This window comes from Dermacentor silvarum, chromosome 4 (assembly GCF_013339745.2).
Source record: "Dermacentor silvarum isolate Dsil-2018 chromosome 4, BIME_Dsil_1.4, whole genome shotgun sequence".
Classification (NCBI taxonomy): Eukaryota; Metazoa; Arthropoda; class Arachnida; order Ixodida; family Ixodidae; genus Dermacentor; species Dermacentor silvarum.
In genome coordinates, this window is record NC_051157.2 from 60392041 (window position 1) to 60410784 (window position 18744).

Here is an 18744-nt window from a genome sequence, read left to right on the forward strand (position 1 = left end):
ACATTCGATTGATTCAAATACAGTTTTTCCCTCGCATGATTGAACAGTGGAGTTTGTTACCTGCCGAAGTTCGTTTGTTACCCATTGCTCAATTTTTAAATGCTATTGCTGATGTATAGTTCATTTACATTTTTCAATTTTTAGTATGTTCCTGTCTCTGCATATCGTAATTAGCTTTACTTAGATATACACACACTCTTGACAAAGCCTATAACTGGCTGCCGTATGTTTAAATAATAATAATTAATAATAATTAATTAATTAATTAATTAATTAATAATATTATTAAGTAAATAAATAAATAATAAATAAATAAATAAATGAAAATACAAAGCATTTCATCTTCCAGATTTAACGTGTATCATTCACGCCTTGATCCTGTGACTTGGATTACAAACACGTCGCCATCTTCTCCTTAATTGGCCCCGACATGCCACAAGTATTGAGTATAGACTCTAGAATAAGGGCTATACGGAATTCACCAGCATCGACCTTTGTCATTTGTAAAACTTGTCGGCTGTTGGCCTTCAAAAGCACCACAGCGAACTGTTCAAGCGCATTCGATCATCATCGATCGAACGTGCTTGAGCATTTCTTCGAAGACGAAGTCATAGTAAATTTGTACTAAGCGCTGCACTGATAGGTTTCCACATATCATTAGACAACATATTCTGCAATTTGGGGAGCTCTAACTCTAAATGAAACAATAAATAGAGCCAAATAAGCGCAACCCGCTTCCACTTATGTGCGCTTGTGGTTTAACATGTGACACGCTTATCTGTGTGCGTAACGTGTAACACAATTCACGCCTGCTACAAGACTGTCAGCACATTTGTGGTGTCTGCGCTGGTCTAACGTAAACTTGACAATTCCAGGCATCAAAAAGAAAGCTGTAGGCCCATTCCAAGCTTTACAAAGCAAGCAGCCTTGGAACGGACCTTTACAGCGTGTAGATAATCCGGCAACATGTCTACCCCCATGCATCGGTAAAACTCGATAGCTCTGCTGCTGCTGTCATTATCCCTGCAAAACCTAAAGATATCAAGTTCATAACATTATGTGTGACCACATCGACGTGTGCAGAGCTTGCTGCACTGTGTACAGAACTTCATTTTATTAATCAGAAGCCACCCCATTAATGGGCAGTTTTCTGCGATTCTAACGCAGCCCTTCAATCCATACAAAACACAATGCACCACTGACCCAATGAAATGCAGGCCTCAAAAATTATACAGCCAGCACAAGAGACATGACCAAATCTTTCAATGGTTTCCGAGAGTGGAATATCAGCGGGAATTACTACTCCGATTAAGCCACCTGATCTGCACATAAAAGCAGTCAATGTGTTTTGATTCCGCTTTCGCGAACTGACACTCCGGATGGGTTGCGATCGATGTCCTGTGAAGGTACGTTGTCCCTGTGGGACCCGGAAAGGTTTCACCATGTGTCGTTTACGCTGGTTGCTCTGCATGTACAGATTTATCTGCCGCCAGAATTACCGTGATGTGAACAGACCATGTTGTACCGTTTGTGGCTAGGCGTGGTATTTACAAACTCTTATCACTTCCCTATTAAAATGGCCAACAGCTCCACGTGAGACACGTGCAGTTTTGATGAGACGCGCACACAGATTTTCTTTGTCTGCCCGCGCCCGTGCCCGTGCCGAGAGGCAAGTGATGTGTGGAATACTGGACCAATTGGACAATCATCAGCTATCAGAACAAATGATTATATGGAAGTTCTTCCAAAGAAACTCCATACGGAAGGCTTCATTCGCGCTGCTCAGGTTCCAGAGGTCTACAGGCCTTCAGGATAGATATTAAGGGCGCCGCCACTAGCGCTCTATGAGGTTACTTTGTTTGTGCTAGTCTCTCTTGCTCTCTCTTTATCTTTCTTCCATTCTGCTTTCTTTCTCTTTTACATTCACCTAAGCAGGTTTTACATTCACATCTAAGCAGGTTACAGTTAAATTCAAATTGTCACACACGACTACATCTACGTAGGCAGAAGTTGTAGCCCTCCATACCGCTATGACCTACGTCACCGAAGAGCCTGCACATAAATGGGTCATATTTTGCGACTCTAAGGCAGTATCAAGCCTGCCTTACATCACAGAACATACGAGCAGATGATATCCCACATCAGGGAAGTACACCACCATGCTCTGGAACAAAATCTTTCAGTGGATTCCCGCTCACTGTGGCATCATCGGCAACGACTTTGCTGACAGGGCGGCCTGGTCTGCCCACGAAGACATCCAGACGTGTCCAATAGCTTTGGCGAGGACGAACACTGCCAGGGAACTTGTCTGCTTGCACGCCAAAAGTGACAAGCTTTCTGGAGTTCAAGTGCCTTCCATTGCCGATTGCATAAGCTGGACCCCTTGCTACGGCTACAACTGTAATCTAGCCTTTCCTGCGGCGAAGCAACCTTGCTGTGCCGCTTGTGGCTGGAAGTGGCGTTCACGAACACTTACTCCTATCACAAGGGAATGGGTGAGAGCCCGATGTGCGACTCCTGTAGGTGCGAAGAAACCATCGAGCACTAAATATGTGGACCTACACTCGCTACGACGTACAACGCCTCTCTCTCGGGACAACTTTAAACTGACGGCACTCGAGATTGTTCTCTGAGTCAAAGATATTCGGACCGGGCTACACCGGTCACTAGCACAAAAAGCGATTCGTTCACTAGTACACTACTTGAAGTGCACCGGTTTAAGAGACCGCCTATAGTGTCCCTGTACATCATCTCACGTGCACTCAGTGCTCACTCTCTCCCTATTTTTCTCTTTCTATTCCCCCTTTCCCTAACCCCCAGTGTAGGGTAGCAAACCGGTCTCTCGTCTGGTTGACGTCCCTGCCTTTCCTCTCCTTGCTCTCTCTATCTCTTGTGCGATGCAGCCTGCCTTTGATTGTTGAATATTTGTGCGTTTATGACACTATCTGTGTTTTTTCCTCATCTATACACCTGTTAGTCTCGGACCACATCGTGACCTCGTGTGCGTGTTCAGGGCTCAGTATCTGTAGCGTGTGGTGCAACTTGTCTTCGTCTTTTGTCTCGGTGTGTTCCAGTGCATCTTGCGCGATGGGGACCTGTTTTACTTTCTTTACCTCACTCCGGATTTTCGAGTCTTGTTTCGTAGTTACGTGGCTCTAAACTCTTCTTTTGAAGTGTGTTTCTTGATATTTCTAATTTTTAGACTATATTACACGATCTAAATCAATGTAGCTCCACCATCAATCGCTAGCATGTTAATTTTCTTTCATATTCGACAAGCTTCCTTCCAATCTATTCAGCTTTTGCCCAAAGAGAGCATTTCGTCATTTCGTGTCTTCATAACGCAAGCAATCTGAGTTGAACCTCCACTAAACTTCGCGTTATGGGTCGTCTAAGAGTTCCTTTCCCGCGGAGTTCCGTACTTTCATTCCTCCCTGTAAAAGTAAACAGCAACCAGGCAAGCGTAATTCACTTTAAAGCTTCCACATAATGCTTTTAAGTGGCTTTCACAATGACGTATGAGTAAATCAGATCACGAGATTGGCACTTGAAGTAAACTTTTTCCGCCTGGTATGACTATTTTAAATGCGAACCACTAGTGTTATCAATGTGCTATCTTTCAAGGACGTCTTGCGCATCTGCTGGAAGTATCGGAAGCCACCAGTTCCAAGAGATTGTGCTCTACGCAAGCAAAAAACGCGGGAAGACACCATAAGTACTATTTCTCATATTCATGCAGCTTTAAAAAAAATGTACTGGTCCTGTAACGCAGCCCCAAAGGCCGAATAGACTGTCGCTGCGAGAAAGTGGCACCTAATAAACGTGAACCACTCAGAATTTTTGTGTGCGTCTGAGGAAACGATCTCTCAACGACAAGCAACAAACAAAACGCCGTGCTTGGTGCTTCGACGACTTCGACGACTTCGTGCTACAACCATTGTTGACACGGACCCTGTGGCGCCATATATGCACGCCGTGGCGCCTCCATAAACCGTCTCCTCGTTCATTATTTCTTTTTCCTGGGAAGTAATAAAGCTACATACTCATTGTCTAGTGTATTTGTCAGATGCGTTTTCCTTTCCTTATGATTATGTCTTCGCCATAACCATAAGCTCGAAATGACAAAGTACCATAACCCATGCGAACGTATTCCTTATTACAGTCCTTTTATAATCCCGACATACTTCCTCACGGTAGGCGTACAACAAGTCCTGGATGTCCACACACCGTCAACACGTAACATTTCACGACGGCTGCGTCGCGTGGTGGCTTAGAATGCGGATATTCTATACTCGCGTTCCACAGTTAGGTGGCTCAAGGCGTGTGCTCTGGCGCTAGGGACTGTGCCGGAGACCGAGTAGACGAATGGTTGACGTGTATGGACATGTCCTTGAGTAGCGCGTCACGTGCTTACGACAGCACCGAACCAACATACGCCGACTTAGTTTATAGTATGCTGCATGGTGGTGAATAAGGGAACCGAAAGTGTGCTCAAAATAAAGCTTATTTTACTCACAGTCGGCTCCAAGAGCGTATTTACGCGCGTGGGCGTAAATTGATGTAAAAAATTATCCGGATGGAATGCACATGTTAGCGTCTATGTGAAGGGAAGTTTATTGAAGCGGTTAAGTAAATGCTTTAGCACTCACAGCGTTTCTCGCAATTGCGTTTACGATCATCTCATGCAACGCGACACCTTGTGGAACGCTTATGCTTATGCAGCGAAAAGATCAGAACTTCTGCAGGGTATTTTTTTAGACAATAGAGATTATTATAAAAAGAAGATGAACGTGAGACACATGTAGTATTCGAGTACGAGCTCCACGGCGAGGCGTTTGGTGCCATATTATTAAATAGTGGAACAGTGGGTTTACACAGCTGTACTATTATATGAAACACTGTGGTCAATTCTTCGATGTGGTGTTAACAGATTTTCTTGTAGTTGCTGCTTGTCCTTGACGTAGTAATGGCCACAACTGGCGTTTCCTTTCTTCGTTCTTCTTGCTTCGGTCTCCAATAATCACTTTACGTCATGTACGATTTAACTGCTCTTGCATGCCATGTATGCCCTGTAATCTAGTGTATTAGTGCATATGGTATAACGCAGCATGGCATGCGTTTATTAGGATTCGTTCTCAGCCAAAAAACCTTAAGCAATATCACAAGTCTGCTATCTAACAGGGGAGAGTAATGTCATAAATGAACTTTCGTAATTCTCTTAATTCACCAGTATTCTGATGCATACGCTGCCATTCTTTCATTACAACAATAAGAAACCAGTTGCTAAACTGGCGTCTTGCATTTGCATTTGCACTTGCAACAATTGCCTTTTTGCGACAGGACTCCACATGTAAACAATTGCAAACACCCATCCATGGCTCAGTATGTGCTGAGTGGCTTAGTGGCTATGATTTTCTGCCACTAAGCACGAGATCGGAGATTCGATTCAAAGTCAAGGTGTCCGCCTGCCAATAGCGGCAAAATGATAAAAAAATAAACACATTCGTCTCTGCTTACATCAAGTACACATTTGCTCCTTAACAACTCAAAGTTGACAATTTAATGCTGAGACAGCAATACACGCCGTCTTTTCCCAGCCACTGTGATGTTTTGGGAGTTAAAGCCCCTGAAAGAAGCACAGCATGATAGGAAAGTATCACGTAAACGCAACAGTGCAAGCACCGGGGGCAGGGTTGGCGTAGGAGAACTTCGGTAAAAGCAAATCTTTCGCTATCGGGCGCACTACCTTCGGCGTGTGTTGCGAGAAAAATTACATAAAGATGTATGTGACATTGATTTCCTCTCTCTAAATCGTTGATGTGCAGTTCTGAGGGAAAATGTTATTAAGCGAGTTAAGTGCATGATTGCACAAGGAGGGGTTAAACCATTCTTCTTTAAACTGCGTACAAATACATTTGACGTAAAGACCTACCTGGAAGAAAAAAAATTTTTCGTATATTGAGGGACTAAGTGTTTCATTTGTCGGAAGCCAGAAACGATCATGCATGTATTTTAAATTGTAGGCAAACACTTTTCTTTACGGACATCTTCCAACGTACAGCAACTACTGCAATACCAAAAGATTGCACGCAGAATCTCCTGCGAGAGTTATCTAAATGAGGCGTAAGCATTTGCTACTAATCACCTGCTGTTTCGTGGTCGTATGCTGCTGTGCTTGGTATAATTGCGAGAAACACCGCGAACGAATCGTGAAACCAAGAAGCGCGGTTGCAACACTGAAATGCTAACTGATACCAGCATGAGACCACGAAGAAGAGGCGACTAGTATCAATGTTCATTCATAGTATATGATGGTGCGTTTGGATGATGCCGCTGCTTCGTGGAAGATCAGCACTGGTCGATGCGTGCTGTAGTACGTGACGTAATTGAACAGTGTCACGTTTGTAGACCTCGTACGTAGACGGGGTCGATGACGCTGCCTCATTTCGATGCAAACCATTATCAACCGTATGCACCGGCGGCGGTTGCATATGGCGCGGCCGCGCGCGGGCCCTATCTTGAAAGCGATCTGCGATGGGGACAGAGGGCGCCGAGTGCTGATAGCTTCGTGTGCGCTGTGCTCTCACCGCTTAGTTCGCGTTGAAGCGACAGTATGCAAGAAGGTCAATTCGCTCGCTGCTGCAGGCCCTATATTGAAAGCGATTGTCTTACGTCATGGACGGACAGACGTACGCGTGCGGACGGGTTTCCTCGTTGGGTAGGTATAGAAATGTTTACGCATTTAAAAACCCCTCTCACTGTGAGATGAGGCTTGGTAAGTCAGACAAGATGCAAAATCGAAAGACAGGTTGCGACGCCGCCTTGAATTTCTCGCGTCAGGTCGCCGTGACTTCATGTACGTTGATGGCATCTACTCAGGCCTAGTTAATTCTTTATCGCCAAAGCTCGACAACATTCTATTCTAAGAGAACCACAGACGGAGCTTAGCAAGTTTCGAGAGCTTCTACTGAGGCACAACAGCCCAAATACGAGAAGAATAATTTCAAATGCATGACGTCACAGTGACGTACCAGTATTGATCTTTCAACGCGAAAAAAAGAAAATGGAACATGGGCCTTCAATTTCTGCTTTAGTAATCAACCTCCTACCGCGAAATTAACGAATGTAGAGTTTTGAAAGAATAATTTAGCAGTCTAAATTAAGTTATTGCTTCCTTTTTGTGTCCCATTTAAGTTTGAATATGTTATCGTGAGTTAAATAGCGCATGCTATCGCCATGAAATGTTCCCAGTCTGCTGGTTGCATTAGAACATCTGCCTCCGAGCGCATAGTTCGAAATTCAGAGATGTTCTCCGGCACTTATTGAAAAATGCAGCTCACCACTATCGTTTGAAGCTGCGTGCGCTCCTCTATCGAACGCGGCAATTGGCATTTTTAGCAGAACTTGAACATGAACTCCATTTGTCTCGTTGTGGCTCCTGCCACGATGTTCATATCATTTGCTCGGCAGCTGCTAAGCGCGCGAACTTGGCTACGAGCATGCGAAAATAGGTGCAACCAAAGTTCAGGGCAACATGCAACAAGTTGCAAAATAATATCATCATCAGCCTATTTTTATGTCCACTGCCGGACGAAGACCTCTCCCACCGATCTCCGATTATCCAGTCTTGCGCTAGCTGATTCCATCTCGCGCTTTCAAGTTTCCTAATTTCCTAATTTCCTAATTTCATCTCCCCACCTAACCTTCTACCGTCCTCGACTGCACTTCCCTTCCCTTGGTACCCATTCTGTAACTCTAATGGTCCACCGGTTGCCTGCCCTACGCATTACATGGCCTGCGTAGATCCGAAGCATACTCGTCCCTTAATTGACACAGCGTACTTGGCGGGATGCCATTTACTAGTTTGCGCAGTTCGAGATCCCGTGATAAATCCAAATGCCCGCTAAATACGACGAATAATGAAACGCAAGCGTCAAGACTACACGTGCGCCAGTAAGGCCGACGTCATCGCTTTTCGATCGTTCTGAGCGCGAGCATTCCCTCACCCACCACAGCTATTCGCTCTTGGAGACACTATATCGTATTTCCAAGCAAACAACAATCGCCTATACACGTATACGGATATACTATGGTATATGGACACACGACACGCATACGTTTATACGTGTCGTATATACAGCTTAGGCTAGCCCGTGAACTTGCTAGGTGTGCGAGCAGCGTGTGTCGCTACATAGGAGAAGCCGGCCATGATGCAGAATGTTGCTACACTATTTTCAGGTGGAAATTTCCTTTTCCGGGTCGTTGTTATTCTATAGCATCAACGGCCAACTAAGCTTTTTGTTTGAAAAAGTCTGCGAGAAGGTGTCCTTTAATGACTCCCACTTTGCACACCTGCCATAAAAGGTGCTGCTGAGCTTTCGTAAGTCGGCACGAAACTGGCGACGAATGCTATCGTCATCCTTCCGATGCCATCTTAAGTTCCTGCCATCGTCATCATGACTGTTTATTGTCATTGTTGCGTCTGTTAATGCATGTCAGCTGCATGATGTTTAGATGGAAAGAAAGCGTGTTAGCGTTGCGCATTAGCTTCAGGAGTGCATCAGGTAGCATTGATTCCACAGTCCTTGGCCAAGATCCAGTACACACAAAAATATACAAAAAGAAATATGGATGGGATGAGAGCAGCCGCCGCAACTGAATTGGTAAAGAATCGCACGCTTAACATGAAAAACATTGGTACAACTCCCACCGGCAGCAAGTTAATGCTAATGTTGATTTTTTAAGCCTTTTGTCCGCCTTTATTTTCCATTTCTATATCACATCTACATTTCAGAAGAAAAAACGCAGTTAATTTCTGATATGCTTTCTATGGCTTTACTTCCTGATGGATTCATGTGGCTGAGCCTCTCTGTTTCTTCAGTACAGTGAGGTTCGTCTCAAGAACGTGCGGACGTATCTAATTGTATCGAGGAGCTGGGGGCTTATGTGAGCTGCTCGCAGTAATTAAGTCAAGGGAATCAGTCTCTTGAGTCTAGTGTCTTTTTTTTTCTTGCGTCCTATTGGTAAAATGAGTTTTAGTTCTTCGATTAGTTGCGTGACAACTAAGCTCCCCTCGGCATCTCAAAAAATATACATATATTCGTTTCACTTCGAAGGAGTTACCTTTGCTAGATATTGTGGTAAAACAGCTCGGTCCCGCAGTCCACAGCTACTGGGCGCCCAAGGGCGCCCAGCCGCCCCTCGCGCGTTCCTCGCACCACTGCTCGCGCGCCCGTCCTCTTTGTCCACCGTTGGCTCCTATGCACTATTCACGTCAGCGTTCCCACAATATATATGGACATCACAATGCCTTCCGACATCTTAGAAAATTTCACGGGTGGTCCCTGTACTTAGATATGCGAGTCTCCGCTATCTATAGATTCCGTTTGTCCGGAGAGCTTCGTAATCTGTCGGTCTAAATTGACGGAAACGATTATTGATCCTGGACCTCCGTGGTTGTCAGAATGCGTCCAAGTACTACCCGAAAGTATAGCAGGCTTCCTCAGACGTCGATGTACTGCGGGTGCTATTTCAACTTTTGTGACGTATGTGGAACAGGAACGTGGTAATTCGGAATGGGACGATAGACAGGTATTTGGGGCGACGAGCCAATCCTAGCTGTTACATCATACACACTTTTAGACATTACCTCTTCTGCCATCTGTGGAACTTAACCGCAATGCACCAGCGTAACTCAATAGGCAGCATTATAAATAAATTATAATTCAAAATGTAAATATAAAATAGCTTTCAGTTATCAGCGTCGAGAGGCTACTCTCTTCTAATCAGTAATAACATAAGCATTTAGTGCACTTAGCCGTAACTTCCAAGCTGCAATATAGCAATGTTTTGATCCTGCTATAAAGCACCGCTATAACACTGCTTTATTCGCGAGGGCCGTGCTTGGAAGGCGGCACGCACGAGTGACTTCATTTACACGTGTCCAAGAACGATTGTATTTTGGAAACTGCACAGGAACTACTGTTTCAGAAGCGATGTCACTGCTTCAGAAGCGGTCACTATATATTTACTGTAGTTTCTATCACTTTAATCGTTTTGAACAGATTTATGTCAGAAATTTGAGCCGCGAGGGCTGCTTACCGGCTCAGACATCTCCTAAAATGCAGCTAGTCAAAATTTATGCCTTTCTATTGGTGCTCCTCCGTAGCCTTAGACCTTCCGAAATCTCTATCATGGCGTTTCAGGAGGGACTAGCGCTTTGGAGTGCATGATTATGAACGCTTCTGAATGCACTTGTAGACTGCAGCACCGAATGATGTTTGATAGCATCAAACGATGCTTCTCTGGAGCTATTTGCAATGTTGAACATGTGATGCTTAGGAAGATCCACATGACCAATTTAAGGGTGTGCGGTTATTCGAAATATTCGAATTGCGAATAGAATATTGTCAAATTTGGTACGGTCTTCGACTCGAATAACATTTTCCAGACAGTTTCCGGATATTTTAAATAATCAACTGAGGGCAACGAAACGTAAAATGTTCAACAAACGTGCCATAAATTTCACCCCGGCGGCCATCACAGGCAGAAAACGCGAGAAGTTCCATACTGGAGCACTCAATATGTCGTTGAAGGAGCCAGACTGTTCTGGTTAAACCACTATGACCCGCACTCACCGAAAATCCCGTGTATGCGAACAAATTAATTTTTCAGTGCGAAGTTGTCCTTCCCAACTTTACCGGGTTTGGCATCGCTGGGTATGTCGCTATCTCGCCGCATATATTTGTGGATATATATCAAAAGTTATATGAAACAGTGCTGACAAGCTCTGAAGCCAGTTTCCCCTAAATAGATTAAAGGAATTCTCTAGACTTTGATAGTCTTTATTACGATACAGGTGATCACTTTGCCAATATACTTTTCGTAGAAATAAACTTCTTTTATGCAGATTGACTGTGAAAGTATGGCCGAAATTAAGTGCCAAGATCGTTTTAGAAATTTACCTAAGGAAGTCACTGCGCTCAAGCTTAAATGATGTTGCAGTGCAAGTTCTTGCAGTAGTATTTCTTTCCTTCACAAGTTTTCCGTAGACATAAAAACTTTTTATTGTACGAGACCTAGAATCCCTAGATCTAGGGACATTTACCTAGGGTTGGCAGCACCGGTGTGAAAGTGTCCGCGAAGTCGCTTATAAAACCCTGGTAAGCTGACCCAGTATGCTTACCTTTGTTCTGCGTGATAAAAATGTAACTTGCAACTATAACTTCCTGCATAAAACATGAACATATAATGGCGGCTGGCAGGCATCTCTAAAGCACACCGATCTGTTAATGGAACGGTGAATTATATTTAATGGATAATTTGATTTGCTTTGTTCTTGGCTTAAGCCGTTCGGTGTGTTACTGGGTGAGTGCCCGTTCGAGGTCGATGCTCCAGAAAGGGCAATGTCTCACTATGACACAAGAGGTACGGAATGCCCAAATGTTGCTTGATACGTGACGTACTCTTCTGTACATACACTTGCCATCGCCATTCTTCTCTCGACAAGTTCATACATTGCCTTCCTCTTTGAGACGTCGCTGCGTAGAAGTCTCACACTGTGCATCCGCCTGACTTGATGCCTGTATTTTGGCAGAGCTTGTGAACGATGTAGTGTAGAGACATAAAAATTGCATGACAAAATTTTTTTTTACTTTGTGGTGGATAAACAGAAACATTTAATGAGTATAAACGTTGCGTAACATGAAAGTAAACAAAATTGTACGCACCGCATGTCAGCTGTAAAGCTGTAATACATTTATTTACCCGCTTCACTAAAGCTTTGTTTCACAAGGATTCGGGCATGAGCGTTTCAGCTGCATATCTTATTACGCTAGAAATTTATTACTGACAAGTTTTATTTGTTCTTGGTAATTAGGGCATTTGTTAAAAATGTCTTCATAATTTGCAGCGTAATGACGGAAGCTTGCCAACGTTGCGAATATATTAGAATGTTAACATCGTTTCATAATAATTGTGAAAACAGCTGTTCACTATTAGAAAATTATTCGAACGCTATTCGATACACGATTCGATTCAATTCACTTCTGGAACTGTTCGATTCGTGTTCGATTCCTTATAGCGGCAGTACAAATGGGGCGGCGATACAGGGCAGAGAAACACACAGGACAAGAGCTGAACTAACGACTGTTGTTGCATTTGCACTGCCGTTATAATGAACACAAACTAACTCGCCCAGTTTTACACCCTACTGCTATTTGATGCAGTCTAGAAAATAAGTTTTGGCACAGCCCTACCCAAGTTCATCTCCTTCAGTGGCCTGCCACAAATTCAACAGCAAGGAATTAGTATATAAGTCAAAAAAAAAGAAAAGCATTGACACAGAAACCACGTACACTATACACGCCACTGTGTATTTTGTCCTTTCTGCAAATCATTTCCAAAAAAAAAAAACATTGAAGTTCTGCGCAAGATCACTCAAATAAGTTCATGGATACCCTAAAATCTTTGAGGATAGCTCGCACTGCACGCACTAGGCCGAGATGCTAGTCGTGCTTGCCGTTCGCAACCCCATTAGACTTTTCCTTAGCCGCTCCGTGATCTTCATCAAGCTTCGGCGTCCCTCGCCTCTTGATGTACGAGTGGATGTAGAAGTTGATAAATAAGCACATGACGAGGAACGTTTGGGCGTTCGCCACCCAGATTAGGTACCGGGGAAAGCCGCAGTCTACGAACAACGGGATGGCCATGTGGCTCATGAACACCACGTTCTGGATGATCTGGATACGTGTCAGGTACTTCTTCCACCAGAGGTACTTCTGCATGGCCGGACCCATGGCAGCCAAGAAGTAGTAGGTGTACATGACGGTGTGCACTCCGGCGTTGATGGCCAGGCCGAGCGCCGGTTGACCCTCAGGCGCGAAGAGCACCCAAAACCAAGCGTTCACCGCCACGATCACGTGGTGGATGACGTGCAAGTGGGTGACCTGGTTGAACTTCTTGCGCATCACGAAGAACACTGTGTCCAGGAAGTCGGCGTACCTCACGGCCACGTACCACCAACCAGTGCGATAGTAGTACGCCAGTTCATCGTCCATCTTTCCTGTGACGCCTTGGCACCACAGGCTGTAGCGCCGGCGAGGGTAGTAGGCGTGAAAGACGACGATGTAGCAGAAACGGGCGTTCAGAAGTACCATGGCCAAGTTGTACACGCGCACGAGGTTGATGATTTGGAACGGTTCCCGGTTCTTCATCCAGCGCGGACCGAGAACCTTGACGAAGTAGACGTAGAAGATGGTCAGCGGGAACACAACCAGGGGATTCATGACCACGGGATAGTCCCGCGTTCGCGGGTCGCCCATCTGCTGTATCTGGCTGGCCAGCTTGAAGGGATTTAGACTGAGGCTCGGGGAAGCCATGTTGCAGGACTTATCGAGGAATAGGACGTGTCTGAAAAATACGCAAGAATAATGGAAAAACATCGCAGTGTTTAGATTATTTCGCTGTTATCATCAATTCCTTCGTATTCATTAAAAACAAGAACGCTCGTAGAACACAGTTTAGCCGCTTAGCCTCCATTATGACTTAATGGCAGTGGATGCGCTTTCTTTGCCAATGGACACCATACATTTATTCGAGTGCAGGGCTTTAATTTGGTTCTTATTTTCGGGCGCGTCAGTTTCTTGTTCTCTATTGATCCCTTCTAAGGACGGCGTTTATTCTGCGCGAAGAATACACATTTTCAGTTGTTGGCGTAGCCTAGCCATATGCTTGTTGGAAGGTGCATGTTCAGGCATGTGTTTATGTAAGTGTGTGTGAGAGAGAGCGTTGAAACTAAATGCAGAACAGCTCAAATAGCCCTTGCTATTTAAATAAACTTAAATAAGCGTTTCGCTTTCACCCTATGGACTTGGTGGCTGCAGTGTCAATGCTGTCGCGTTGTGCCCTGCGTCAAAAGAAAGCAACGTACCGTGCAAGTAATGGCAACCTAAGTGAGACCGGCGCACACACCTCTATCCCTAATGATTTTTAAAGCAGCTATGTGAGAATTGCTGTCGGCTGAGACACTCATGGAAAGAAGCCTTCGGTTTGTCTTAATGGCATCAAGTCGCTGTGCTTACGCAAGTCGTCGCTTACGAACGTAGTTTTCAATTGAACACGCCCTTTTAAATGAGAAGTAGTGATTCTACTTTATTATATTCAAATAGAGGAGTCTATTTCATCACGTTCTCGCTAGTAGCCTTGTGTGACCTAAGCCGAAAGGAACCGATACTAAATTTTATTTGAATATTAGATTACTCCGTCTCAATAAATGTGAACGCAGGTTGTCGCAGCAGGCTTGGTTAGCTTGGCATGTTTAGCCAGCTAGACATCTGAGGATTTACGATATTAGCACGCGTGTTTAACCAGACGTTTGTCAATTCGGTATTTCCAGCCACATTAAGAAGCATTAAAAATTATTAATAAAAGCTAGGCAAAACATGAAGACACTGAATGCATTCAGGATCTCTGCGGATGTTATTGTTGAATCAATCAGTGTTTTATTTGTAAATCTGAGGATAACTGCCCTCCCATGAAAAAACGTCTACAAACGGATGGTGGCAGCAAGACTGTATCTGTAAATTTCCCGCTTGTCTCAATACGTATACGAAATTAAGATCCCGGACTGTTACTCTCATCTGTGCTCTCCTTCTCCGGCAGGATAGCATGCGTAGGTTATCCTAAGTGTTAATGATCTCAACAATGAGCCAAGATGACTCTCACCACTAAGTTTTATTTTAATTCGTATAAAGCCATAGAAAACGAGTGATTTGCGTCTGACAACTTCATAGCAGCACGGAACATCTATATTAAAGCTGATTTCAAAAGCGACAGTTAAGTTAGGCTGTAAGCTGATGAGCTCTCTCCCAGGTTCGTTAAGATCCCTGAACATGAGAAGTAAATTAGAAGTCACTATCAATTTCATTGCTTCTATTTATTTTAAATTTCTTTTGGTCTTCAGATACCAAACCTTGTAAGTAATACGGGCAGTTGAACTTATTTGTGTAATTAAATAAACTCAAATAACGTTTTCGCTTCGGTTGCGTTTTAACTACGGCTTTAGCATTTGCTCCATCTTTTTTAAGATTTGGATGGAGTGATAAAGGTCCTCTACAAATCGGCTTGTAGCAATTTTTTTTTTCATTCCCTCGAATGTAGTAGTAAACCTGGGATCCACTCCGGAGGCGACATTTTTGTAATCGTGATCGGTGTACAGGACTGTGCTTTCAGTGCGAGCCACATGACACACGACAATCCCATCGGCATATTTGTAGGAAAGATGCAGAAAAGTCCTGCAATTTCTCTATTTTGTTAGTCACTATTGCAAGTCCGAATAGAGTTCTCTAAAAAATAGCAATTCCTTCTTCACTGCTGCAGGTGCTTGTTGCTCATACCGTCGGCCTGTAGCCTGGTTTCCTTTTTCTCTTTTTTTTTTACACGAAAGAACCAAAGTAACGATTACGCTCACCTTCGCCGTATTCAATATGACAGTGGTGTCCAGGTGGCAACTTGACACTTCGTTTACTTCTGCGGGATATATTTTTGTTGATTCCAGGCTATCGTGCGATTCCCCGCCCTTAATTCGACATAAGACGAGCGGTGTGGAGTCGGTAGCCGGTCGCTCCCTTTAACGCGGTCTTTACGGACTGCGATACCCGTGTAGATTTTGCTGTGAGGTTGTTCCAAGGCAGTGTTCTTTTGCATGCCTAATTCACCGAGACTTCTCTTTCCCGACGCTTTCAAACATGGACGAAAGAAAGGGAAAGCCTCGTTGGGTTTCGCCCATCATGATTGTCCGCGTCAACTTGCTCGTTATTTTGTTGCTTCTGTTTTCTTTCATTTCAGTTCAGTAAAGCCGCCGCTTGTTTGTCGCGCACAATGGAGATCGCGCAGAGGCGCCCCGGCTTAATGCCTGCGGCCACTGGAGTGGGTATAATTTCATTGTCTACATGCGAGACAATTCAGATTTGTCTTTCTCGTTTCCTCGTAGCTGGAAGCTTCTTGTTTGTTCATTTGCCTTGTTAACGTTATTTGAGTGTTATTTTTTGTTATTTTTTCATTGCTGCCGTCTTTTGTCCTCACGAGCAACGCGTCCTCGCTTGAAGTTGGCCTAAAGAGGGCGCCACTGACGTAGATATGACGTTTAGAATTCTACGCAAGTCGTCTAGGGGAAAAGACGAAGGACACTTGACTATGTTTCACTGGTGTCACCATGAAGCACATTCTGACCTACATCAAACAGCCTCGGCATCCTCGAAAGTGCAAAAAGTTCGTTATAAATAGTTCGTCGACATTTCGTCAAGGAAGCATGACGTTACGAAAATGTGAAAAAGAAAAGTAGTTTCGGAAAGCAGAGGAAGTGCCTTCTCGCGTGAGTTTTATTTATTCCTGCGAAATTTTCTCCAGTAAGTCCGCTAAAGGAAATGTGTATCAAGATTTCATAGCAGCAGTGGGGTACGTGAAACGTCTTCGTGCTGCAGAGGATGTATGGGCATTAGGGAGTACACAAATGACGCTACGAAATACACAAGTTATATTTATTCAGGCATTAGAAAGGTTACTCGTCTGACTTATGTTACAGCTAGTGGGGGTCCTACGGTCTAATTTTGCAATCGTGCGGGCTCTCTATTCATAGTTGGGCCACTGGGGTCAAATGTGGTGGGCGCAAATAGGCACCCCTTCGTCTTGCTGCTGCCCGAGTATTTTCACGCCATTTCTGGACCATGCGTGTCGAACGCGGAGATTCATAGCTGAGCAAGCATGAAATTTCTGCAAAAAACGGCACACTTGTAGGCACAAAATTGAGTTTGACGGATTATACCTACTATGACTAAGTTAGCTCTCTCAAACGCGACCACTCCCGCTCGGATCGACAAAGGTACTGCCGAGCTACGACTCTCTGAACATTGAGCGAGAGGCTAAATTTAGCTCCGATTATGTCATGCGTCATAGACGCATTGCGTAATCAAGGAGTACAGGAGGCATACGTGAACATCTTAGCAAACATCTACAAGGATTCCACAGCTACCTTGGTTCTCCACAAGAAAAGTAGAAAGTTACCTATCAAGAAAGGGGTCAGGCCAGGAGACACAAGCTCTCCAATGCTATTTACTGCATGCTTAGAAGAAGTATTCAAGCTCTTAGACTGGGAAGGCTTAGGAGTGAGGATCAACGGCGAATATCTCAGCAACCTTCGGTTTGCAGATCACGTTGTCCTATTCAGCAACAATGGAGACGAATTACAGCAAATGATTGAGGACCTTAATCGAGAAAGTGCAAGAATTGGGTTGAAGATGAACATTCAGAAGAGAAAGATAATGTTCAATAACCGGGCAAGGAAACAAGAATTCAGGATCGCCAGTCAGCCTCTACAGTCTTTAAAGAAGTACGTTTATCTAGTGTTGAATTCCAATGGCAGATCGCGAGCGCTCGGCCAGATCACGAACGGAGCGCGTCGCTCCGACTCGGATCGCTCCCACCAGCTCGCACCAAATCTGCGAATGGAATGCATGCGCTCCCGCGGGGGCACTTAGTACACGGAAATGAATTGAGAGGGCGCTGAACTAGAGGTAAAATAGAGAGGAGAACAACAACTTGGTGGCGCAGCCCACCACACCGCTTCAAAGGAGATGCTTATAGCATCCATCCACTCATGTGCATCGTCCCAGCATTCTCTGGGTTTGTTTTCCTTCTGGTATTTCGCGCGAGCATCGCACGTGTTGGCGCGCTTGTACCACCTTGGGCTGTACGGTACCTCGTCGGCCGAGTATCGCCGAACGACATCCTCGACGAACCCAATCACTTTAGGCCTCTTTGCAGGCAGGCGAAACATCACATCAAACGCCCGTTGACACACAGCAGCGTCACATTCACTGTCGGTGTCGGTAGAATCATCACTGGACTGTGTCCGAGTCGGAGCTGTCACTATATCTAGTAGCATGAACAAAAGCGCACGGCGCGTCGCAGCATCCATGCGGTCCATGTTTTCCATGTCTACTGCCCGCGACCGGAAACAGGCGACCATGACAGGAAGCAGAGGCGGGTGAAGGAAATACGTCACGCGGACTTCCGGTGAAATCTGCCGATTTCGACGGAGCAGATATTTTTGCTCCACAGAGCGATCCGGAATCGGCGGCTGGTCCCAATCTGCCATTGGAACACACAACTCACGCTCCCATTCTGCCATTGGAATAGACTTGCTCCACACAGAGCAGAAATACTTGATCTGGATCTACCATTGGAATTCAACATAGGTCAATTACTCACAGGGGACCCTGATAACGAGAAAGAAATTTACAGAAGAATAAAATTGGGTTGGAGGGCATACGACAGGCATTGCCAAATCCTGACTGGGAGCTTACCACTGTCGTTGAAAAGAAAAGTGTACAATAATTGCGTTCTACTGGTGCTAACATATGGGGCAGAAACTTGGAGGTTAACAAAAAAGCTCGAGAACAAGTTAAGGACCGCACAAAGAGCGATGAAACGAACAATGTCACGGCTAATGTAAGAGATAGGAAGAGAGCGGTGTGGATCAGAGAGCAAACGGGGATGGCCGATATTCTAATAGAGATTAAGAGAAAATACGGAGCTGGGCAGGCCATGTAATGCATAGGATGGATAACCGCTGGACCATTAATGTTACAGAATGGATACCAAGAGAAGGGAAGCGCAGTCGAGGTCGGCAGAAAACCAGATGGGATGATGAAGTTAGGAAATTTGCAAGCGCAAGTTAGAATACGC

At 44.7% G+C, this 18744-nt stretch overlaps 1 protein-coding gene across 1 annotated transcript; it reads right to left on the reverse strand.

Annotated features, from left to right (window-relative positions):
* Nucleotides 1–11664: 11664 nt before the first annotated feature.
* On the reverse strand, nt 11665–15695 carry LOC119450114 (elongation of very long chain fatty acids protein AAEL008004). The gene is made up of 2 exons (XM_037713480.2): nt 15470–15695; nt 11665–13410 (listed from the first exon to the last, which is right to left on the reverse strand). Exon 2 carries the CDS (start codon nt 13377–13379, stop codon nt 12507–12509), a length of 873 nt encoding a protein of 290 aa, XP_037569408.1. The 5' UTR covers nt 13380–13410; nt 15470–15695; the 3' UTR covers nt 11665–12506.
* Nucleotides 15696–18744: the final 3049 nt, after the last annotated feature.